The 24,248-nt window shown below is 44.3% G+C and overlaps 2 protein-coding genes and 2 long non-coding RNA genes across 6 annotated transcripts; 2 read left to right on the top strand and 2 right to left on the bottom strand.

The window, feature by feature from the left end:
• Positions 1-1,065: 1,065 nt before the first annotated feature.
• LOC123129230 (uncharacterized) lies at positions 1,066-2,883 on the bottom strand. 2 transcript variants are annotated; one of them, XR_006463658.1, is made up of 3 exons: positions 2,619-2,883; positions 1,737-1,792; positions 1,066-1,221 (listed from the first exon to the last, which is right to left on the bottom strand). It is a non-coding gene; the product is annotated as an uncharacterized lncRNA (long non-coding RNA). The 2 variants fall into 2 exon arrangements; XR_006463656.1 differs by lacking the exon at positions 1,737-1,792 and having other exon boundaries at positions 2,619-2,664; positions 2,745-2,883.
• A 17-nt stretch (positions 2,884-2,900) lies between these two features.
• Positions 2,901-5,155, bottom strand: LOC123129229 (uncharacterized). The gene is made up of 3 exons (XR_006463655.1): positions 4,749-5,155; positions 3,428-3,507; positions 2,901-3,293 (listed from the first exon to the last, which is right to left on the bottom strand). It is a non-coding gene; the product is annotated as an uncharacterized lncRNA (long non-coding RNA).
• Positions 5,156-9,817: 4,662 nt separating this feature from the next.
• LOC123129225 (protein SAWADEE HOMEODOMAIN HOMOLOG 2) lies at positions 9,818-13,963 on the top strand. 2 transcript variants are annotated; one of them, XM_044549463.1, is made up of 8 exons: positions 9,818-9,946; positions 10,067-10,263; positions 10,340-10,496; positions 10,654-10,717; positions 10,917-10,968; positions 11,460-11,603; positions 12,811-12,930; positions 13,497-13,962. In XM_044549463.1, exons 2-8 carry the CDS (start codon positions 10,096-10,098, stop codon positions 13,815-13,817), a joined length of 1,026 nt encoding a protein of 341 aa, XP_044405398.1. In that variant the 5' UTR covers positions 9,818-9,946; positions 10,067-10,095; the 3' UTR covers positions 13,818-13,962. The 2 variants fall into 2 exon arrangements, with proteins under 2 accessions (XP_044405398.1, XP_044405399.1); XM_044549464.1 differs by having other exon boundaries at positions 9,898-9,951; positions 13,497-13,963.
• Positions 13,964-16,426: 2,463 nt separating this feature from the next.
• LOC123129870 (protein SAWADEE HOMEODOMAIN HOMOLOG 2-like) lies at positions 16,427-24,228 on the top strand. Its single transcript, XM_044549848.1, has 9 exons — positions 16,427-16,542; positions 16,833-16,995; positions 17,088-17,174; positions 17,913-17,980; positions 18,147-18,198; positions 19,304-19,432; positions 20,479-20,598; positions 21,199-21,483; positions 24,103-24,228. The coding sequence occupies exons 1-9, from the start codon at positions 16,427-16,429 to the stop codon at positions 24,226-24,228; spliced, it is 1,146 nt and encodes a 381-aa protein (XP_044405783.1).
• The last annotated feature ends 20 nt before the right edge of the window (positions 24,229-24,248 follow it).

Genomic DNA, 24,248 nt, shown 5'->3' with positions numbered 1-24,248 from the left:
GCAACTAGTGCATGTCAGTCGGTGGAACCAGTCTCACGTAAGAGTACGTGTAAGGTCGGTCCGAGCCACTTCATCCCACAATGCCGCCGAATCAAGATTGGACTAGTAACGGTAAGCATATTGAACAAAATCAATGCCCACAACTACTTTGTGTTCTACTCGTGCATAGTAACTACGCATAGACCTAGCTCATGATGCCACTGTTGGGGAACGTAGCAACAATTCAAAATTTTCTACGTATCACCAAGAGCAATCTATGGAGTCATCTAGCAACGAGGGAGGAGTGGATCTACATACCCTTGTAGATCGCGCGCGGAAGCGTTCAAGAGAACGAGGTTGATGGAGTCGTACTCGTCGTGATCCAAATCACCGATGATCCTAGCGCCGAACGGACGGCACCTCCGCGTTCAACACACGTACGGAGCAGCGACGTCTCCTCCTTCTTGATCCAGCAAGGCACTACACCACGACACTACTTTCCCAACAGACAGATTGGTTGGAAAACAACTTCCGCTGACAAACAGTTGGTCGGGAAAGACTTTTGCTGACCAACACAGTCTAATGGGGAAAGTCCAGATGGGAAAGACTTTTCCCGACCGACATATCTTTCCCGACCGACTATCGGATGGCTATACGAAACATTACCGACCGACTTTCTGTTGGCCCTGCCAAGAACCTTTCCCGACCGATTTTCTCTTACAAACCTTTCCCAACCGACTGTTTGACGGCAATATCTTTGCCGACCAACTTTCCATTGGCCCTGCCATGAACCTTTCCCGACCAACGGTAGGACAGTGATTCCTTTTGCCGACCCACAGTTCATCTGCACTTTGCCAATGGTGTTTGGCATATTACATTATCAAAACAATATCAATCAGATTACATATCTCATCATTATCCATCAAGTTACAATAACTTGCATGTACTCTCAAATATTAAACCAGAACCAAACAAAAATAACACTTATAATTCTCATAATAGAGGTAACTAAATAAGAGGAAACATTTTCCTGGGTGACCGAAACACCCGATATGTTTATAAAATGATAGATGCATGTCCCATGGTTCAATGCTTGCTACGTTACAAGATATCCTTTACAAAATGGTAGCTACAAGATGCATTGGTTTTGCTCCATTACAAAAGATATCTAGTTGACGCAAACTGACAACTTCATGGTTCCTTCTTGTTCCTCTTGTCTTCCGTACACAACCTGACAGCAACCTGGAAAGACAAAAAAGCGTACAATTAATATACATGCAAGCGGATGAAATTTCCTTTTCAGTGAGTACTACTGTACTACCTGTTCAACTTGAGAGTAAAGAGCATCAGGCATGGAACATAGAAACTGAATTAATATACAACCAGCTAACTTTGAGGTGAATAAGTTTGATTTGCAGGCCTGTAAACTTTGGATCCTTACGAAAGTGTCAAACTAAGAATAACCAAATTTGACAAGGAGACGCGACCCTAAGTTTTGAGAAATAATTGGATGATTAAACCATTTCATGACTATCTTCACATGATTTATATCACAGGGTTAAAAAAATGTTGTGCACTGACGATTTATGTTATGCTGTGAAACTGAAAATAATTCATGTCAAGCTGCATAACAGGGAACATAAACAAATGTTGTAGCTGTAGCTATGTTGACTGCTACACTCGTCTAGTTATAACTACAGGAAGCTAAGTACTAGCAGCCTTTCGACAATGATGATGAAGAAAAGATATATTCTCACGTTTTCTTATCGACAATGAAATAAACAAATGTTGTCTTTCCACCACCATCAGAGATCTGCAAGAGAGAAAGAATATGAGACATAAAAAGCGAAGGGAAGTCCAGACTACAGGTTTCACATGCATCTGTCATCTGTTGATGTTTGACTTGACTTTCTGTAAGAGAATACCTCAGACAAGATTAACACGGAGGGTGGTTTAAGAGGCGTAATTGAAATGTAATTTTTATTTCTTAAACACAAGAAAGAGCTAGAGCTATGTGGGCATATAACTTGTTTTCTAGGGAACTGGTACCATATAGCTAAGTATTAGAGATACACCTTACTGGTGTTTTCTATCCATGTGAGAAGTACAGTGTTTCAGTTATCTTTGTTTACTCTTCAGTAGTGGCCATAAAATTGAATGGTACTGAAAGGGATGTTGCTATCTTCCTGGTGGCAGCAATAGATGTATGGACACAAAAAACATAATGCTATATTCCTGCTAGCAGCAATAGATACATTGGGGATATTACAATTTGTAGAACCATGGTATATACTTGGACCAAACACATCAAAGTATTTTCAAAGGTGCAGTTTTTTTTACAGAAACTGTGCTATTAAAAAAACTTTGCATCCAAACTGGGCCTAAATGAACACAGGGAAGCAACTATTACTACATAACTAGCAGCAAGGATTCCACGATAAACTTATGTCCAGATTAACTTATGGAATCTGGTCATCATGGAACCTTCATTCACTTCGAGCTAGGATTCCATGATAAATTCCATGATGACCAGATTACATGATGCACTCTTCATGCACTTTGAGCTAGCTAGGGAGCACCAAGAAGAAGCTCTTGTACAGTACCAAGTGGTCATGATAACAGCATGATCACATAAATACCTTAGTGGTGGGATGAGGAAGATGCCCCTGGCTTGTAGGGTTTCATCTACCAAAGTGATCATGAATCAGTATGACACGTCAAACAATTTGAGCCAAGTAGACAAAACACATATTGTTGGTGATTACCTTGCTAGATGGCCATGCAATGGACCTTGTGACAGCATCGGCGACAAATCGTAAACCATCATATTCATAAGGCAGTGTTGCATCCCTTGTGATCACAACATTGACAACAACCTCACAAGAAGATCTAGGAGGCTACAAGAAAATTATCATGTTTGTGACTCTTGCTCCCGGATGTATGAGGCACTTCATTGGAGCGATTCTTTTTGGTGATAGCACTGCGAGACTATAAGAAAAAAGGTAAGGAGATTTATGATGACTAGACATGTTGACAACATCACTGCCTACTGTTTTGTTATCATATATATTGTTTGTGTTTTGATAATGAATACGTGCATATGTGTTTATTTATGCCCATAACAGAGTGTGCTGCAGGGATATACTACAGTTAGGATATGTGGATGGATATACTATAGTTTTGATTTAGCAGGATGACTTGCTTCATTTTGTTCCCTGGTCCTACTTTTCTGTATTTATACTCAAACGCTTTCAGTTGTTCCTCCGTGACCCCACCATCTTTAGCTTTTCCGCTTGCGCTTGCCATTTTTCCTCCTGCAAAAGACACACTATATGAGTACATCGCTGAAAATAGAAAATATTAGTGGATCAAACTCAAGACTTATGAGGCACTACATCAAGAAAATCATATACTAAAAGCAAAAATAAACACTGGACACTCCACACACCTTATGCACTAAGGTGGCGTCGAATATTCTGCTACTTCTCTTCATCGGCTCAATGTTACAAACAGTTGTCCTCTGTTTAACTGCAGAAAAAATGAGAGAGATGAATGTCAGGTCATATGTATAGAGAGAACCGAGAGGCTTGTGCTACATCCTATTGCGATCCATTGTTTGGCCCGTATGCCCATTGTTTGCCCCTTAGTTGTAAAAGTAAGTTTGTGCCACCATTTATATTACCCCACCCCATGGAGGACATCTTGGCACTGTATAGTCCGGTCAGATGCAACGTTTCAGTAGCAGAAGTGATTATTGCATCATAAATGTTTCCACACAATATTTGAACTTGGCATTGAAGGAAATTTGACAATCATGGTGACTGCTCTGGTCCTTTGGAATTTGTATAGGAAAAATATTTATAACAACAAATGGAAAAATATTTATAACGAGAAATGCATATACTAATCCACAGTATCTTTTGTATGCAGCATAATCAGTCTGCATAGTGTTAGTTTCTAGGTTAATTTTGGTTGTAGTTGCTTGCAGGGAAACATGACAATAATAAACCTATCTATATGTCTATATGATACCAAGATTCAAGATGAGCTTGATTCAGGCCATTGTGGGCCAGGTCCTTTTCTTTGAGAGGCAGGAAGCAAGAACTATGCAGCGGGAGTTCTGCATTGTGATTCCATGGTTCTTTCCTCCGGCTGGATGTGGTTCTCCAGCAAAGTGGTGTACACTAAAATGAAGTGAAACAAGGAAAGCAAGACAACCATGTCACAAGGCTGTCTATGTTTGGCTTGAGCCATCTTTCAAGGAAGTAAGAACTATTGTTCTGTTGTTTTTCTTGGGCGGCATGAAGAAAAATTCAGTAAGAAAGTAAAGCATGAAGAAGATTTCTGTAAGAAAAAGTTGAGTATTTGGGCAGTTGGATGGCGGTATGCTGACGCGCCATTGTCGTGAACTCATCCCAGAAATGTGATTAGCTGGAGCAGCACAAACACTAGAAACACATCCATTGGTGCTGCAAAGAAGCTTCACTTTGGAGAGAACCAAGTTATTTTCACATTTTTTGACAAAGAAGCTGCAGGCTGCCAACAGAACTTAGTACTGTAATAAAAATTAAATCTTCAGTACTATAAAAAATATTAAATCTACATAAACAGCGTCTACCAACAGAGTACTGAAGGGGCAAATAACGGAGTCATCCACAACAAACTCCTTCACTCCCAGTTCATCTCTTAACAAACTTTGTAATACAAAATTGATGCGGCAAAATAACTGGACCAAAGACAGAGGAATGTATGGAGGGAGGAGCTTGTACCTCAGCCGCTTCTGTGCCCCTGCCCAGCCAAAGACAGAGAGAGATGCCCTTGCCCAGGCGCACGCTGCCCCCATCCAAATCTGCCGCTGCGTGTGTCTTCGTGAGCTGGACGGTGGAGATGGGGAGGTCGGGCCAGGGATGTTGGAAAGAGGCGGCCAACCGGAGAGAGATCACGAGGGTGTGGAGCTGGCGGCGGAGAGAGGCGTGACGGAGTTGGGCTGCGCTGTAGGGACAGGGCGGCGTGGGGCGGTGCTACAGAGGAAGGGCAGCATGGGGCGGTGCTACAGAGGAAGGGCGGCGTGGGGCAGCGGTGGGATAGACCGGCGGTAGCCCCGGGCAGCGCGGGGCGGCGGTCGGAGGCGTGGGCGCCGGCGTGCGTGGGGAGCAACAGGAGAGATCTAGGGATTTCGTTGGTGGGGAACGAATGGAGCGTGGGGCGGCGGCATCCTGATTTTGAGGGGGGAAACTTCGCTGGTTGGGCCGGTTTGGCGCTAAAATTTTTGGGCTCACGAGGCCCACTTTAGCGTCCAACTGTCGGTCGGGGTTATTTACCGACCGATGTTCGATGGGCCATAATAGAATCCCCGACCAACCGTTGGATGATATATGCTGTACCATTCCCGACCGACAGCGGGTTAGTGTACACGGGTTTCCCGACCCACAGTCTGCTAGAAATTTTTCTAGCCGACTGTGGGTCGGCAATAGTGACTTTTTCCCAACAGATGTCAGTAGGGAATTATGGTGCGTGGTGTAGTGAGGGGGGAGGAGAGGTTGATGGAGATCCAGCAGCACGACGGCGTGGTGGTGGAAGTAGCGGGATTCCAACAGGGCTTCGCCAAGCGCTGCGGGAGGAGGGAGATGTGTCATGGGAGGAAGAGGGAGGCGCCAGGGCTTAGGTTAGGCTGCCCTCCCTTTCCCACACTATATATAGGGCCAAGAGAGAGGGGGGGCGCAGCCTTGGCCCTTCCTCCAAGGAAGGGTGCGGCCAGGGAGGAGTCCATCCTCCCCAAGGCACCTCGGAGGTGCCTTCTCCCTTTAGGACTCTTTCTTTCCCTTATCTCTTGGCGCATGGGCCTCTTGGGGCCGGTGCCCTTGGCCCGTACAGGCCAAGGCGCACCCCCTATAGCCCATGTGGCCCCCCGGGGCAGGTGGCCCCACCCGGTGGACCCCCGGGACCCTTCCGGTTGTCCCGGTACAATACCGGTGACCCCGAAACTTGTCCCGATAGCCGAAATAGCACTTCCTATATATAATTCTTTACCTCCGGACCATTCCGGAACTCCTCATGACGTCCGGGATCTCATCCGGGACTCCGAACAACTTTCGGGTTACCGCATACTAATATCTCTATAACCCTAGCGTCACCGAACCTTAAGTGTGTAGACCCTACGGGTTCGGGAGACATGCAGACATGACCGAGATGACTCTCCGGTCAATAACCAACAGCGGGATCTGGATACCCATGTTGGCTCCCACATGTTCCACGATGATCTCATCGGATGAACCACGATGTCAAGGACTTAATCAATCCCGTATACAATTCCCTTTGTCTACGGTACGATACTTGCCCGAGATTCGATCGTCGGTATCCCGATACCTTGTTCAATCTCGTTACCGGCAAGTCTCTTTACTCGTTTCGTAACACATCATCCCGTGATCAACTCCTTGATCACATTGTGCAAATTATGATGATGTCCTACCGAGTGGGCCCAGAGATACCTCTCCGTTTACACGGAGTGACAAATTCCAGTCTCGATTCGTGCCAACCCAGCAGACACTTTCGGAGATACCTGTAGTGTACCTTTATAGCCACCCAGTTCGTTGTGACGTTTGGCACACCCAAAGCACTCCTACGGTATCCGGGAGTTGCACAATCTCATGGTCTAAGGAAAGCTTTAGCATACGAACTACATGATCTTGTGCTAGGCTTAGGATTGGGTCTTTGTCCATCACATCATTCTCCTAATGATGTGATCCCGTTATCAATGACATCCAATGTCCATGGTCAGGAAACCGTAACCATCTATTGATCAACGAGCTAGTCAACTAGAGGCTTACTAGGGACATGGTGTTGTCTATGTATCCACACATGTATCTGAGTTTCCTATCAATACAATTCTAGCATGGATAATAAACGATTATCATGAACAAGGAAATATAATAATAACTAATTTATTATTGCCTCTAGGGCATATTTCCAACACAAGGTACTGATCTCACCCCGGTGGACTCCCCATGTCTGGCCAGTCGTGGCCTGCTTGGTGGAGGTGCGGCCCATGTCGTGCGTGTTTGTGAGGCGGGCTACTATCACAGCGTCATGTTGGCGTTGCTACCCGTGGGTGGGTGGTGGGCGTGGAGTGGGCTCCCGACCACCACTGTAGGCTAGATCCACCCGATCCAATAGGCTCCTGATCTGATTTGATAGCTTCCTTGGGCATGGCCTCCCCTTTTTGGTGGCACTTGTGGCTACTTTTGGGCACTAGGGTTCATCTTCTGTGCAGGTGCAAGCTGCTATGTTTGGGGTGTAGTGGGTGGCGAGGTTTCTCTAGTGCGGCTGTAGGGGCGGCGGATGCGTGCTTGCAATCCACCACACAGTGGTTGGTGGCTGAAGATGGATCCCCTTGGTCGCCGGAGTGACGGATCCAAACGATGGGCACGGCGACACCATTTTGGCGGGTCTTGTGTTCCAATTTTTTGGTCACAAAGATGGGATCTTATGTTCCAATCTTTTAATGTACCTTTAGGTGTTCTGGCGAAAGTAATATAAAAAATCAAACACACAAATCTTCGGATTTTTGTTTTGGACATAGAAAATGTTATTGCATTGGTAGTTAGCAGCATGCACCCTATATGTCGCACTGCTATATCATCCACTAGCCATGTTCCCTCCTTGGCTTCACGTCTCTACTAGTAAATTGCCATTCTAGGATTTTAAGCACAATTTTAAAATGATGTAAACGATGTATAAAAAATTGAAAGTTTGCATGGTGTCATCATGTGATTATTCAAATATGTGGTTAAAAATTCAAAGTGTTACACAAAAGTTATGTGATATGTTGCTTACAAACCGAATAGATTGAGATATCCATCGGGAGATTTGTATTTTGAAGGGGGGAAGTGTCCGGTTTGAGAGGGAAATTTTGGGTTCTTGTGTTCTATTTTTTCTCAATGTACTTTTAGGTTTACTTTATCAAAGTAATATAAATAATGAAATACACCAGCTCGTTGAAGTTTTGTTTTGAATTTTAAAATGTTTAAATCATTGTTTATTAGCAGCATCCAGTCCGCATGGAATGCTGCTAGTATACTTTAGGCATTGCAGGATTTAAAACAAAATTTTGGGGCACTGTGTTCCAATTTCTTCAACCCCCTTCTCTTTTGCTTATTCGCCTTGACCTGCCATCGCTTGTTTGGAGGGTTGCTCTCCGTACCTTGCTGGAAGAGTATCTTAAAATATGCGTACGCAATCAAGGCCTACAATGTCCGGAATGTTGGAATGGGGATCAAGATCTGCAAAGGTCCAATCATCGTGAGCAGCTGAGGCAAGCTAATCATCATGCGTCAGCGATAGCAGGCGTGTTGACGCTCAAAAGTGGCATGATCCTATGAGTGGCTTGAATCTATAGAAAGATGAAGTCAAATTTATGGCATTGGATGGCCCCTCACTGTGAAGATCAATATAAATATGGGGATGGTCGAAAATGGAGTCTAAATATGAAATTTATGACCATTTCAGATATGCATGTGTTGACACGAGATTATGGCATGGAAGAAAACACAATTAATATGACTTCAAATGGAAAATCTTTTGAAGATATTTTTTTTCTTATGAACAACTTTCAAGTTTGGATCATCTCAATCCGATGTCGTATACGAATTGTACCGCCAAAATTGTACATTGCTAAAGGAAAATCTCGAGATGGTCGGAAATTCCGGAAGTTTTGACCAGACGGTTCGTTCCAGGCCACAAAATTTGGACGTCAAGTCTACATTTCTCAATGGAGATCCAAAGGAGGAGGTGTATGTTAAGCAGTCTACTGGGTTTGGACAAACGGCGAAGCCAGCAACAATACACGACGAGGAAACAGCATGCGCTGAGACCAACGACGGACCATGCTTTAGGGTAGGAGCACTACCAACACAAGTTATACCCGCTAAATGGCTCACATCGGCTTGACAAAATGGACGGGTGCAATGTTCATGCACAACGGTCCCAGACTTAAATTGGTTATCCATTGTATCCGGCTATCTGCACTATTGGCAAGTTCACCATTTTGACTCGTAGGCGACGCTAAAACTGCCGGCATGAAGGCCACGAGAGCGACTGGCGGCTTGAGCCTTGGCCGCGGGAGGGACCCCTTCCTAGGAGGGGCCCGCACAGCGTCTCCCGGAGGTTGGCCAGCAAAGGCCCAGCATCGACACGCTCTGACATGATCTGTCATAGTCAACTGAACCTTAACTTACCCTACTGGAAGATGACATCGGAGGCACCGTAACACGAAGGCACCGAAGGGAGGCCAATGTCCTCCCATAATTCTTGCACTAGTTCCTCGTTAGTCTTCATCTTTCTCGGCTGCACCGTAGATGAGGGGCCATCATCCTCAGCATGCTCGTCGCCGGAGAGGACTACATTTGCGGCGTGCACAACTGCTCTGTGCTGAACAACATGCACCTTATCCCCATAACAGACGGCCAACGTTTTGAACCTGGAATTAGATCCTCGTAATCTCGTGGCTGGTGCGGTGGCCTACACGCACATTGCAATCCACGAGCACTATCGTGTCGCCGGCCATGATCCTCTCTCCGTGCCGCAGATGGTGACCATCCTCGATCTTGCGGTCGCCGTTCCAAGGGAAGAAAAAGTGAAAGGGAGATGGTGGTACAGGGTGCCGGGACGACATGGCAAACTGCCATCACCACTTCAGCGGCGGGGAGAGTGGGAGAGCGTGGTCACAGCAGTGTTTCTTGTCTTTGTCTTTGGCAATATTTGTCCTGAAACATGCGCAACTACACCAGTAGGACGTAGTACATCCAAAAGGTGGGCCTACTGTCCACGTTGGCCACGATTGCGCGTGAGGAGCACCAAAAGGGGGGGTGTCGGCCGCGTGAGTTTGGATCTCAACAAGGAAGAAAAGGCCGACAGAGATCGATTCGAGATGCATACTGTCACAGACACAGGAGTAGCACACACAGATCTGGTAAGGTACTCCTCCCTTCCTCCGGTCCAATCTGTTCTCCATCTCCAGTCTTGTAATGCTTCCTCAAATCGAATCTGCTGTGGTGTGCTGATCTCACCTCACCGGCGGGGGTACACGCAGGCGCGGCAGCGAGGGGCGGAGAAGTTAGGATGACGGGGAGAATCCGGTTCACCCACGCGGAGGTCGCCAAGATGTTGGAGGTCCTCCGTGACCTCAACGCCATGCCCAAGCGTCCCATCATCCAGGGACTCACCGACGACTTGAACGCCTCCCCGGACCGCTCCGGCGACGGCCAGGTCCCCGTCCAGTACAGTCAGGTACGTTGCCCAAGATACAGTACAAGCAAGTCAGCCCTATTTTCTAATTCCGATCTGATGATCTGCGTCGGCGCAGGTGCACACCTGGTTCCAGAACCGGAGGTACACGCAGAAACGGAGGGGTGAGCGGCCGCCGGCACAAGGGAAGATGCTGCCCACGGGGGCTGAGGCACAGCACCCAGCTTCCTACAGGGTTCAGTCCTCTTGCCCTTCCAACTCCGAATCACAGTCAGGTGCTGCACTGTTCATTCCCTTTTATTGAGAATTGCAGGCTACATGGCACAATTTTATTGTTTCTTGTTTCCAAGACTTCTAACTTGTTGTAACCGACCGAACACATACCATGTATCATGTCGATTATGGATTATTGATACTGTCGTTGCCAATCAGGGAATGCCTCTTCGGATTGTGGCCTGGTCCAGCTTGAAGCAAAGTCACCAACAAATGGTGCATGGTATGCAGCAGATATACATATTTCTTGCTTTCTTTCTTCTTTTGTGCCGATCGATGTCACATTTGGTCCATTTTTGGGTAGGTCATTTAATTTTTATCATGAGTGTGGGTGGGTCTGTTAGGTGTGTCGGTGTGCGGTGGGCGGTTTACTTGCATCAACCATTCTATTTTACATGCATGACCAATCTTTGTTGTTACAGGTTCGATGTTGCTGCCATCCTGTCCTACAGATTTTCTGAAACTGGGGACCAGGTAAATTCATTTCCTAGATCTGAATTCTAGAAACAGGGGAACTTTTTATAAAACAAGTAATAGTAGCATTGTTTCAGAAATCACTTTGCATCCTTGTAGATGTAGTCTTTAGTGTATGTAGCAACCATGGAAGGCAAACATGTTTGACGGGCACAAACCCGTCGGGTCCTAAGTGAACATGTGATTCTTGTTGTGCAAGTGGACGTGGCCTTGTGATTCGACTTGAGTATGGGTTGACAAGAGATGTACGTAGAGAAATAAAGAGAAGCAGATAGGTTGATCTTGCTGCCGACATGCCAAAGATTACTGCCAAGACAAGTTTAGGGTGATTTGCGCCTCTTTTCGCAGTTGAGAGTGAAAACTAGGCTCGCTCATTTTCTGAGAATTATATAATGCTCATGTGCTGTATTGTTTAATCTCTCTCCACAGCGGGTTCACTACCTGTGCATTATGCCAACTGTGCTTACACTAATTTATTTTTTCTGTTTCAGGAAATACAAGTTTGGTTTTCTGGATTTGGGGCTGAGGAGGAAGAATGGATTAATGTTTGTAAATCTGTGAGACTGCGTTCTCTCCCATGTATAGACACAGAATGTGTTGGTGTGCTTCCTGGGGATCTTATTCTTTGTTATCAGGTAGTCATCTTAAACGACTTCTCTTAACCTGACTTAGCAAGTTTGCATGGCACAACTGATAATTCATGTCTTCATGAAGCTTTAATTTATCCTTACTGATTACTAAGCCGGTGTATTTTAGCCACAGAATATTTATGTAATTCCTGGCAGGCGGTTACAGTCTGGCTTTTTTATGCGCTTGAAAAATATGTACATAAACTTACGATTCAACCATTATTTTATTTTTGTTACTTGTTCGCCTGTGAAAGCGTGTTGGGTATGTTGGTCGGGTCTCACCTGCGAAAAGTGCGGAGCCTTCTGAACTGTGGTGCACATGACCAACAGAATTTTGTTGCTTACTTAGCCAAATCATTTATTTGGTCCGTTTTGAAGAGATGTAATTGAATTTATATTTCAACTCTGTTGACACTCAAGGTTCTTCAATTCATAGGCTCTATTCCTTGTTTGTCTAGACTTTACAAGTAGTGCTTAAGAATTGTGCTTGCCAATAATTATTAAATCCCGTTTTTAATCCTCATGAATTGTATATTCTGCTTCAGCATGCATCTTATATGCTATATACAGCATGGTAGTTGAAGTAAATAGGACATTTAATTAAGTACAACATATGTTTCCTGTCACTATCCATATCTTGGTAATCATATTTCATATAATAGAATTTTACTGTGATGCCACTTGGTCAAACTGGCAGCACTGATTTGACCATTTATTAGTCGTGTCCATGACCAAATGACTGTAAAATCACCACATTTTATTAAAATATCATACTTTTGAGTACTAGAATTAATTTTTAATCTAAAATTGGGTGTGAATTTATTCTATGAATATTATTGTTACTTTATCATTAAAGTGAGCGCTGAAAAGCTTTTTTTTCCTTTTTAAATTGATAAATTGGATAGTCCAACTTTCATCAAATAAGTCTGCCTAATAAATACTAATGTTGGAGTGTAGAGATTATTTTGCATGAATTTACTTCTAGTTCAAGACAATATCATACTCAAATTGGAGGATTATAGAGAGCCGGAGTAAGGAGTTTTGGTCACTGGGTGTAAGTAACATTGTGAACTAAAGTCCCGTAAAAGAAAATTGTGAAGGAAAGTTGAACAAAGGGCCAAACTATGTGAGTTAGTTGTCTTGTAATGTGATGTTATTACTTATTTTAGTTGATTTCTCACAAGAATAAACATTTCTGTGCTGAATTGAACAGGTAAGAAAAGAGCAGGCCCTCTATTTTGATGCTCATGTTCTTGAAGTAGAAAGGCGCACACATGATTTAAGGGGTTGCCGCTGCAGTTTTCTTGTTCGTTATGATCATGATCACTCCGAGGTAACTCTCCTTGTCTCTAACACTGTTGAGTGTGCATGCATTTATTCTGGTTACCGTGTTACACCATTGTTGGATGTCATAATTGGGGCTAGGGTTGTTTGCCTGCACATAGAGTTATATTTTGGGACTTCATCCTGGACTCGAGAAAGAACTTGATGACAACTACTACCCGAGCTGCCAAATCAGAGCTGGTTTTCTTCTTCATAACATGCATGGACATCCATACATGAGTAGCTCACCATGGTCCTTTGTAGACCCATTAAACCCATCCTAGTTTTTGAAGGAAACCAAACTTACTTTGGCATTTCCTTGAGATTTCATTTCCAATCTGCAATTTCTTTGGAAACCATACAATATAAATCTGAATGTTCAAGGAAGATAGATGGGGAAGAATAACAGTGCAGAATACTACGATTTTTTGTTCTCAGCCAATTATCTTACCATGTAGTCAAGTAAAATGGAAAGCGCAGAGTGATGAGTTTAGCTTGTTTCTATGATGTTTACCATGATTAAATATATTTTTGGAAAAGTTGTCCCTTGATTTTTCATTTATTTTCACGTGACAGGAGATGGTTCCACTGAGGAAAGTATGTCGTCGACCATCTGCTGATGTTAAGATTGATATTGTAATTGATGATAGCCTAGCTGAGCCGAAAGCTCAAAAGTCACACAAGAGGATGGATACGAACCCTGATGAGGTCACCGTGGTTCCTGGCCCACCAAATCAAGGAGGGCGATCCGACAAGCTGGCTGCTCCCTTACTTATCACGCCTGATAGCACCCACAGAGATTCAGTAGCAGATGAGCAGATGGGGGATATCGAGGCTGCTCCAAAAGGTGAAGCTACAAGCAAAGCACATGGTGACAAGATGAACGTCGGAGCGTAGTTGTTTCGCTTCCCTGTGCATTTCTTTCTGAAATTTTAGTACAAAAATGTTGGTCTATGAACCTCCAACGAGGAAGGATGGTTGCCCGGTAACTATAGTGTGCTGATGTTGACTTGATTGGTGTTGTGGTGTACTTCCAAAATCTGTTGGCTTTGGTATCTATATCTATATAACTATGTCATGTGACAACATGTTGTTTTGTGGTCGTGGTGTATTTTATCTGTCCGTTAAGGTCTAGACAGGCACAATTTGTAAAACAAAGAACGCGCACACACACCAGAAGATTTCTTGCAGATTGTGTTCACGCATCTTCATTTATGGTACATAACTCTTTTTTCAGAACATTTACAGTACATAAATTAAACACCAAAGGTTGACCTACATAAAGCGATATGTTGCGTTGACCTTATGACCAATACATGGCATCTAGGGAAAGACAAGTCATGGTCGCTCGGGCTAGGCTGTTGAGACTATTCGTGGGCTAGGTGCAGTTAAGTCGACCATGATGTGACCCCTTTCGGTAAATCGTCAATCCCAATATGGTAAATCACTTGCTACAAACAGGGTGAATCGGTGCAAGTAAGCTCGGCACCATAGTATACGCCACAACCACCTAATGACTCGGCTGGTGAATGACCCAGTGATGAGGCACACTTGATGGCCTGAGTGAAATGAAAGTGTGTATAGGTGAATTCGGTGCATGTGTTACTTTGAAGAGGAGTTGTTTGAGCTGATGGCGCACAGTGAGCACATCACGGTGATTGGTGATATCATACCAATTCTCGTCTAGCTGGCTGAGCCCGAGAACGCTGATCTGTAGAACCACGATGAAGAATGCATCCATGCGTCGGGTTTTCTCCCCTATCGATGGCAAAGACGACAGTCCCACGGCTGTGGATCTCGACAAGTGATCCGTCTGTGAACCGTAGCTTGAAGAACGCGTCGGCCGATCTAGTCATGTGGTTTGTCGCGCTTTTGTCGAGGAAGTACACCTCGCATCGGTTTTCGCCATTATGTGTGGGCATGATCATCACCTTCTCCAGATTGAGGAAAACGTGGCCACCCGTGTGCGTCGGTGGTCGGACCATGCTCGCGGTTTCGACTGAGCTCGAGTTCGCGACCTAGGAGCTAGTAAAAAAAGACGTCGAGTCCTCCTTGACTGACTCGATGCTGGCCATCACCAAACCTAGTCCCTCATCTTCCTCAGTCTGTATGAGACCGCCTCGTAACGTTGCTTCTTGCAACACTCGCAGGCCTAGTGGTCCTTATTGTCGAAATACTAACATATGTTCCAGTCTTCACTGTTTTCGGAGCGGTGCTAGTCCGCCCTATTGTTGGGTTTGTCCTAGCTTTTGCACACGGTTTCCACTGTCTCGGCGCCTGCGGCCACGACCACCACCTTTGCTTGAGGCTCAGCCGCCACGCAACTGCCTCTTCTTCGCCTTCCACTCCTTCTGAGTGCGAATTAGACATCCGCCACTAGGGCTTTCCCTACTGTCATCCATACGGTCCTCAACTACCCGGAGCTTCCCGTAAGCTCCTCGGTGGAGATCAAGCACAAATCAACCAGAGTCTCGATGAAGATTGCCACTTGCACAAAACTAGAAGAGACAATGTAAAGAAATTTTTGGACTATCTTGGTCGTCGACGTCGTTGTCGAGGGAGCCGAGCGAGGTGGCGAGGCTGGTGATCCTCATAACGATAGCCATCGACTCGCTCGGCGTCCTTGATCTCCGCCCACAACATACACGCAATCGCTGCCAAGGTGCTGGGTTTTTAAGAAAGTGCATGCCTCCTTGATGTTGACCATCCACGCGAGCATGTTGTGCATCTCCGCGGGAAGCATGGGGGCGAGGGGCGAGGGGTGAGGGGGAGGGGGCGAGGGGGCGAGGGGGGTGGAGCGGACCAGCACGGCCCATGCATGTCTATCTTTTCTCTACGGAAGACGGTGTTATCCTTAATGGGGTTCCGTAGACATGGCCCTTCAGGTTCACTTTGATCACCAGTGCCCAACCACAATAGTTGGTGCGGGTGAGCATCGGGAAGGAGAGGTTGGTGCCGCTACCAGCACCGTTCTCGTGCACGATCTCCCTTACTATGATCTGAGCACCCAAAGCGCGGCATGTCCTAATGCGCCCGCGGCTCTGAGAGCAATGTTGCTCGTACCCTGGCGGCATCTTGGAAACGCCAAACATTAACGCTTCCGTGGTGGTATCTTGGAGCCACCGGAGGCTAACCGTTGTTGTCCTCCTCCGCTCGACATGGTCGCTTGAATAAGGCTTTGATGCCAATTGTTAAACGCAACTACTACTCTCGGGTCCCAAACTATGAGGGCTCAGGAGCACTTTCAATAGTTGGCTCGGCGTGTGCTACTACTCGAAGCTCAACTGATCGAAGCCGAATGCTTTCTCTCATGTATTTGTTTGGGTAAGATGAATAAATATTAGTCCTTTACAAGCACAAATAAACCGCTCAATGAGGCCGATGACCACATTGCTTATGTGATGTTCTATATGACATCATAGCTGACCTCATGCCCTAGGATAACATCATGGATGGCCTCACTATTTTAGACATGGTTTAATCCTACACTAACCATATGCCTAACAATGGAGAAGGGATGGGACATCAATCGGCAAGGTTCACGAGGAAGGGCGGTTCGATTTGAGTCGGTGCATTGCCCACGGTCGTTGGGGCTGGGCAGCTCCAACTACCCGCGGGCTAGGTGCGGTGATGGCGACCATGATGTGACCCCTTTCGCCAAATAGTAAATCCCAATATGCTGAATCGCTTGGCAGGGACGGGGTGAACCGATGCAAGTAAGCTCAGCGCAGCTAGTGACTCGGCTTCACACCACCTGGCGTTCAATGTGCACACTGAACCTACCTGTACGTACCACATTGGACGGCCAAAACACCTAGCACAAATTCTGACCGGAATTAGCACCCCTTAGTTAATTGCTTCGTTTACCCCAGGTAATTAATAATAAGATTAATTGCAGAACATTAATTGCAGAAGATTGCCTTCTCTTACATCAGAGGCTGGTAACACAACCTGCTCAACTAGTAACATATGCTTCTCCCTCCCACCCCTCTCCATCTCCATATCCATCTTCGACAAATCTGCTCAGTCATCTCACTGCTCCGGCGACGACAACGTCCCCATCCAGTACAATCAGGTACTAGTACATTTTCCAACCCCGTTGCCCAAGATCAGCTCCGTCTTATATATTCGGATCTATACATATTGATTTGTGTTGGGTGGTCGCAGGTGAGGAATTGGTTCCAGAACCATAGTTCCAGGATGATGATGATGCCTCCGGTGGCCGAGGAACACCACCTAGTGGCCATATCCTACTCAGGTGCTGCTGAAATCCCCATCTTAACTTAATAAGCTGGGTTTTTTTCACATACTCAGATGTAGTAATTCGTGTGATAGTTCAGTTGCTAGGATGTCTATTTCTAAAGCTCTGGTGGTGGAGAATTTATGCATATCAGTGTTGTACTCCTTAAATATGTTGTCGGCAGGGGTACCTCTCTCGGTGTCTAGGGCTCCTTAAAGGTTCTGCATGGAGTGAACCCTGTTGTCATGCTGTATCGATTAGTCGTTGTCGCCATTTGGGAAATTGCACGACACGTGGCTCGTGTGCCCGTTACATGTATGCACAACTGCAGGGAAAAAATGTCAATCAAGTTAATTTTGGCGTGTTTTTGATTTCGTATAGCCTAGTCTGTACTCTTTTGTGGGCACTTCAAAACATGCTGGCCCATTGCCTCGGTCGATGAAGCTCCTCTGGGATACTCCAGAACACATGGTTGTTTGTGGGCCCTTTACTTTTATTCAGAACAGCAGACAATTTTTTTAACTCAATTTAATGTTAGCGGGTTATGCGACTTTACAGCCTAGCATGTAGTTCTTCGTATTTCTGGGCCCTTCAAAGCACGTCGTCGCGCTATCTCAACCGTTGAGGCTTATTTCGGCAATTGCAGGACACGTGGTTCATGCTCCCTTTATATTTATTCATAACTCTTGGCCACATGGCACAATTTTCGTTTTGTCGTTTAGAACATTTTAATTTTGTAAACCGACCACCAATCCGGGAATATTCCTTCAGATGGTGGCCAGGTCCAGTTTGAAGCAAAATCGGCTAGAAATGTCGTATGGTATGATCATATATACGTCTTTTGTGTCCTTTGATACCACATGTGGTCTGTTTTTGTGCATGTGAGTTAATTTTCCGTGCGAGCGTGTGTGGGTTTGTGTGGGGTGGGAGGGTTTCTTGCGTGAACCATTCAGTTCTACATGCTTGAACAATTCTTGTTGTCACAGGTACGATGTTGCTGCCTTTCCGTCCCACAGGTTCAAGAAAACAAAGGACCCAGTAATGACCATAGAAATTTTTGTCAAATAGGATTGATGTTACTAAATTCATTGCTGGCATTCTTTATTCAACCATTCTGCTAGCAGTAAAGCTAGAGATGATTCCAGTTCTTGTGTATTTATTGTTCGATGACAGTATTGATGTTATAACATTTTGAACACCTGTCTTATCTAACTTTATGTTGTACGAGTCCTGTGTGTTGGGGAATTATCACTACAAGATAGTACTAATAAAATGGTGAACAGTTAAGAAGACGTAAAGAACCTTGAGTATTTGCTACTTTAGGCTCATGTGGAAAGCTGATACTAGGTGGTATAAAACTTACTTTCACAATCTCTGTGTTTTGTCATGTAAAACAAAATATGAACTGAATGTTTCTTTCAAAGATTATATAGCTGTGTAGACGTGTCAGAGTTTTAAAATGGAAAAAGTTAGTTCACGCCCTTCAGTTATCATGAGAAGCAATTTTAAGCCTTTGACCACAGTGCTATTACACCCTTGAGTTGTAGAAACTGAACGAATCAAACAACAATGGTGGTTTTCAACTGCATTGCCACCATGGAACACCACTGAACCATTCTGACACTCCCATGATCTATTGTCAACATAGGGAAATATTTGATTATGTATATGGTGCGAACATGCAATATAGCATCCTAACGCGCGACACAAACTGCACCACCTGATCGCACATTCCTTGTCGTGATCATGATGTCATGATCCGATCGTCAATGATGGCATGATGTTGCCCTGATGATAGCCATCACACAGTAGTCTCCTCGAAAATGGGTTATTAAGTTAAATTCTGGTCTGCTCTGCATCACTTTGTCATCGTCCCTGCAAGGTCAATTCATAATCAAGTCCTGGGCTCCTGGCTGCTCCTCTTCTGCATAATCTAATCCCTTTTTCTACTACTGAAGTGATACGTGAGGTTAGGATTGATTCGCGCTTCCTATCACAGTCAAGGGTGAAAACTACCCTCGATCATTTTCCAAGAATTATACAATACCCATGTTTATCTAGTGTTTAATCACGTTCCACAGCAGGTTCAATACGTGTGCATTGCGCCAACTGTGCTTGCACTTATTTATTTATTTTGTTTCAGGAAGTACTAGTTCGATTTACTTGGCTTGGACCCGAGGATGATGAATGGGTTGATGTTCAGAAATGTGTGAGACTGCGTTCTCTTCAATGTGTTGCAGTGCTGCCTGGGGATCTCATTCTTTGTTTTAAGGTAGCCATTTTAAACGACTTCTCTTCACCTGACTTGGCAAGTTAGCATCTCACAACTTGATAATTCATGTCTTAATGAAACTTTAAATTATGCTTTGAATACTGAGCCAGTTTATTTTAGCCACAGAATATGTATCCAATCCATGATTGCCTCCATTTCGCTTTTGTTATGCACTTGAAATTCTGCTTGTTAACTTATTATTCCACGTTTACTTTCTTTCTCTTACTTGTTGGTGGATGATAGAGTAGTGATGGGTATGTCGTCTGGGTTTCACCTGCCAAGAGTATTTCAAAGTTTCTGTTTTGACTGTTTGCACATGACCAAGATGTTCCTTGCCGACACTTAATGTTATGCAGTTTATATGGGCTCTATTTTTTGTTTGTATATACTTCTAAAAGTTGTTATTCCAGTTTGTGAGTTTTCAAACAATTGTGGTTGAGAACACTTATTAAACGGCTTTACTATAATAATCTTCAAGAATTGGAAGTTTCAGTATTGCATGTATTTTATATGCTATAATGGACTAAATAAGACATTTAACTACAACGTGTGTTTCCTGTGTCTATCCATATTCTTGGTAATCATATTACATAGTAGATCACTGTGATGCCACTTGGTCCAACCAGCACAATTGATTTCGCTATTTATTTGTCGATGCGCGAATGGCCAAACGACCGTAAAATCAATGCATTTCATTATGTCGTACTTTGAGTACTAAAACTGATTTTTAATCTAAAATTGGGTGTGAATTTATCCAAGAAATGTTGTCTAATAAATCCTCATGTTGGTAGTTGCGCACAAACACTGGGATGCCGATAAATTAGAGCATTGAGAGGAAATGTGCACAAACACCGGTATTTCAAGACAGTATTATATACTCAAATTAGAGTATTGTTGAGGGTCAGATTAAGGAGTTTTGATCGCTGGGTGTAAATACCACAGTGCAGGAAAGTTGAATGAAGACAAAACCTATTTTCATGTGATTAGGTATCTCATAATGTAGTGTTATCATTTACTCAAGTTCATTTCTCTGCTGAATTGAACAGGAAGGCAAAGAGCAGGCCCAATATTTTGATGCGCATGTTCTTCAAGTTCAAAGGCGCAGGCATGACGTAAGGGGGTGCCGCTGTAGGTTTCTTGTTTGTTATGATCATGATCACTCTGAGGTAATTCTCCTTCTGTCTACACTGTTGAATGTTCATGCATTTACTCTGCTTCAATTGTTTTACCATGGTTGGTTGTCAGAATTATATAACTGAGGCTTGGGTCCTGGAGTTGTAATTCTGTTTATAGGGCTGTTTGCCTGATAATAGAAATAGATTTTTGACTTTTTCCTGCACTCCACGAAAATTATTTTTACAAGTACAACCCGAGTTGCCAAATCAGACCTCCAGCCCTATGATTTATATGTAGTAGGCTATGGTTTTCTTCTTCATAATGTGCCTGGGCATCAATAAATGATTATCTCGCCACGGTCTTTCCTCTACCCATTAGAATCCATCATAGTTGCTAACGGAAACCAAACTTACTTCAAAATTTTCATGTGATTTCATTTCCAATCTGCACTTCTGTTGGCGACCAAACAAAAGAAAACTAGTTTGTGTAATATTGACGGGGAAGAATAGTGTAAAATACTATGTTTTTTGTTCTAGGCTTGTTATCTTACTATGTAGTCAAATAAAACAGAAGGGGGAGTAAGGAGTTTAGTTTGTTCTTATGATGCTTATACCCAATAATTTAATTTTGCATTTATTTTCACGTGACAGGAGTTTGTTCCACTGAGCAAGGTATGCCGTCGACCAGAAACTGATCACTTTCACCAGAAAGCCCAAAAGCAACACAAGATGATGGTTGTCAACACTGAAAAGGTGACCAGGGGTGGGGCTCCCATTCCACCAGATCAAGGAGGGCCATCTGACAAGCCTGTTTCTCCCTTACTAGACGCACCTACTAGCACCCGCAGCAAATCAGTGGCACATGTTGAGATGGGGGATGCAGAGGCTGCCCGAAACGACGAAGCTGCAAATGAAGCACATGGCGACAAGATGAATGTGGGAGTGTCATTCTTTCGCTCCCCTGTGCATTTCCTTGTGAACTTTTTAGTTAAAAAATGTTCGCCTAAAAACTTCCAATCGAGGAAGGATGATTGGTTGCCCAATCTTTACCTAATAATAAAGCAAATTGGGTTTCTTTCGTCCGTCATGGCATGTTTCAGAAAAATCCCTCTATTTTACAGAATTCAACCCGCAGTCCTGTTTTAAGTTAAAACGAATCGTTATTTTCATATTTTACACAGAAGTCCCTGTCTTTTCTTGAAATCAACCCGCCGTCCGGATTTAAGTCACACCTGAACCGTTATTTAACATTTTTCGAAAAAATCCTGATGTTTTAGATAATTCATCCGCGGATCATATTTAAGTCAAACAAATGATTTTTAAAATTATCCATATCTTTTAAACCGTAACTCCAATTTGAACATGTTATATATGAAATTTGATTAGAAAAATATGTACAATATGAATATGCGATTATTTTTACCTGTTAATATATTTGAGTCAAACCAAATGATTTTCTAAATTATTTGTATCTTTTAAACCATAACTTCGATTTTAACATACTATATATAAAATTTTATTAGAAAAATGTGTGGAATCTAAATATGATGTTAATTTTACCTGTTACATATTTTTAAAATATTGTTATGGAGGCAAACTTATAATTTATAGCGCAAGATTCTTTTTTTCATACCGGCGGCGATTCGGATTGCAAATAAACACCCCACTATAACCATATACGGAAAAGAAAACATCGATAACTACACATGCATACCTTTGAAAAATACAGGAGAAAACAACATATTTCTCATTGCGAGAGTGAGAGAAAGCGAGCGAGCGAGCGAGAGAGAGAGAGAGAGAGAGAGAGAGAGAGAGAGGAAGGAGAGAGAGAGATGCCTTAGGATTAACCATATTCAACACACGTTTTTTGTTGTTTTGTGCGAACACCGAGGCCATCACGGGCGAGGGTGAGAAGGAGGATAAGCGGCAACACAAATATGATGCCTCGCAAAAGTAAAGGAGATGGACCTATTATGATCTTGAGTGATGGTTGTTGAGTTAAGAGTGTGTGTTATGTTTTCTCTCTCCCATTGCAACGCAAAGGCTCTTTTGCTAGTAACTATAATGTGCCCATGTTGACTGGATTGCTTGTGTGGTGCACAAAGTGTTGGATTGGGTATCTATATCTATATAGCTATGTCGCCAGAGAAGATATTGTTTTGTGGTGGTATTGTCTTTCGGGGTGTGGGTTGTGCTTCAGTACAGCCCCCCCACCCCCACCCTCCCTAATGTAAAAAATTGGTGAATCTCAAAAAAAATTGGCAGTTGTGTGATTTCCTATAATTAGCAGGGGTAATTTTATCCCACGGAAGGCCCTCCAAATAAATGATCCGTCTATACATCTCGTGAAATAATGGATCTATATATAGATCGCCCCTTGTCCTCTTCCTCTGCTTGGACACCTGGCGCTCTCCTTCATCAGGATAATGGCGTCCAAAACCTAAACCCTATGACATCACAACATTGCTAGATGGGATGGGCGCTCCTTCATCAGGATAATGGCGGCGTTCGAATGTATGATCCCTTTTTATGAATCAGATTTGCCAGTGTTGCAAACAAACATGGGTTTTTTGGGATAAAGGACAAAGACGAGAAAACCTATTCAGTAATAACATGATTTTATATTGCTTTAAGATGGTGATTGTCATCACCATTCCCCACCTAATTTCAGAAAAGAAGAGATACATAAATTGGAAGTACAATCGTATTTGCAATTGAGTTTAGTATAGCAGAACTAAGTTTCTGCTCAGATTTCCTGGTTAGATCCTCTGACTCACAGGGTGAATGTCGTCGCCGCCCCAACCAAATTCTCCTTCGCTCTCCCGTCCCTCGTTGCCGACAGCCTCTGGCTAGCCCGCGGCGGCGGCGAGGCACCTCTTCCAACTTCTCTTCCTCCTACTACCTGGGTGTGCTCCCTCTCTCTCACACGTCAACTAGGTACGAATCTCACCCCTACAGATTCCCTCCGTCTCGGCCAGCCGTGGCCTGCTTGGTGGCGACACTGCCCTGGTCGGGCATGCGTGTGAGGCGGACAACTACCACCAGTCATCACTACTAGGGAAAAGCTTATAGGCAGACACTTACTAGTAGCGAGGGTTTATAACCCTCGCTACTGCTACTTACTAGTAGCGCAGGTTTTTACCCCTTGCTATTACTAAGTTGGTACTAGTAGCGCGGTTATTTAACCTGCGCTACTACTAAGCGATCTCTACCGTGCCCTCCCGGAACATGCCATAGTAGTAACAAGGGGTACAAACCCGCGCTACTACTAAGTTGATAGTAGTAGTGTGGTTTTATACCCCTCGCTACTACTAAGTACAGGGTAGGTGAAATCCCCGTATCCTCGGCCGAATCCCTCCTCTCTCCCTCACTTTCCCCCTCTCTCACTTTCCTCGCCTCTCCCTCATACTCCAGCGGTGGCCGCTGCTGGTACACTCTGCTTTCTTCCCCCCTCCCTTCACCGTCTTCTTCTCGCTCCAGGTGAGCCCTCCTCCTCCCCCCCTCCCCGATTTGATCCAGAACCCTAACTGACCCATCCCCATCCTCCTCCGGTAGCACGAGGGTGACTTCTCGTTTCGGGTGGCGTGGTACCACCTGTCGGACGACGGGTTCCCGATCAAGCACAACGTGGACCGCCTCCCACCGCCGCTCATCGCCGACCTCAACGGCGATGGCCGCTGACGGTGTCCTGGACTAGGGGG

Source organism: Triticum aestivum, chromosome 6A, assembly GCF_018294505.1.
Source record: "Triticum aestivum cultivar Chinese Spring chromosome 6A, IWGSC CS RefSeq v2.1, whole genome shotgun sequence".
In the NCBI taxonomy this organism is placed as follows: Eukaryota; Viridiplantae; Streptophyta; class Magnoliopsida; order Poales; family Poaceae; genus Triticum; species Triticum aestivum.
Note: the sequence above shows the minus strand (reverse complement) of the source record. Positions and strands in the feature narration are given on the sequence as shown.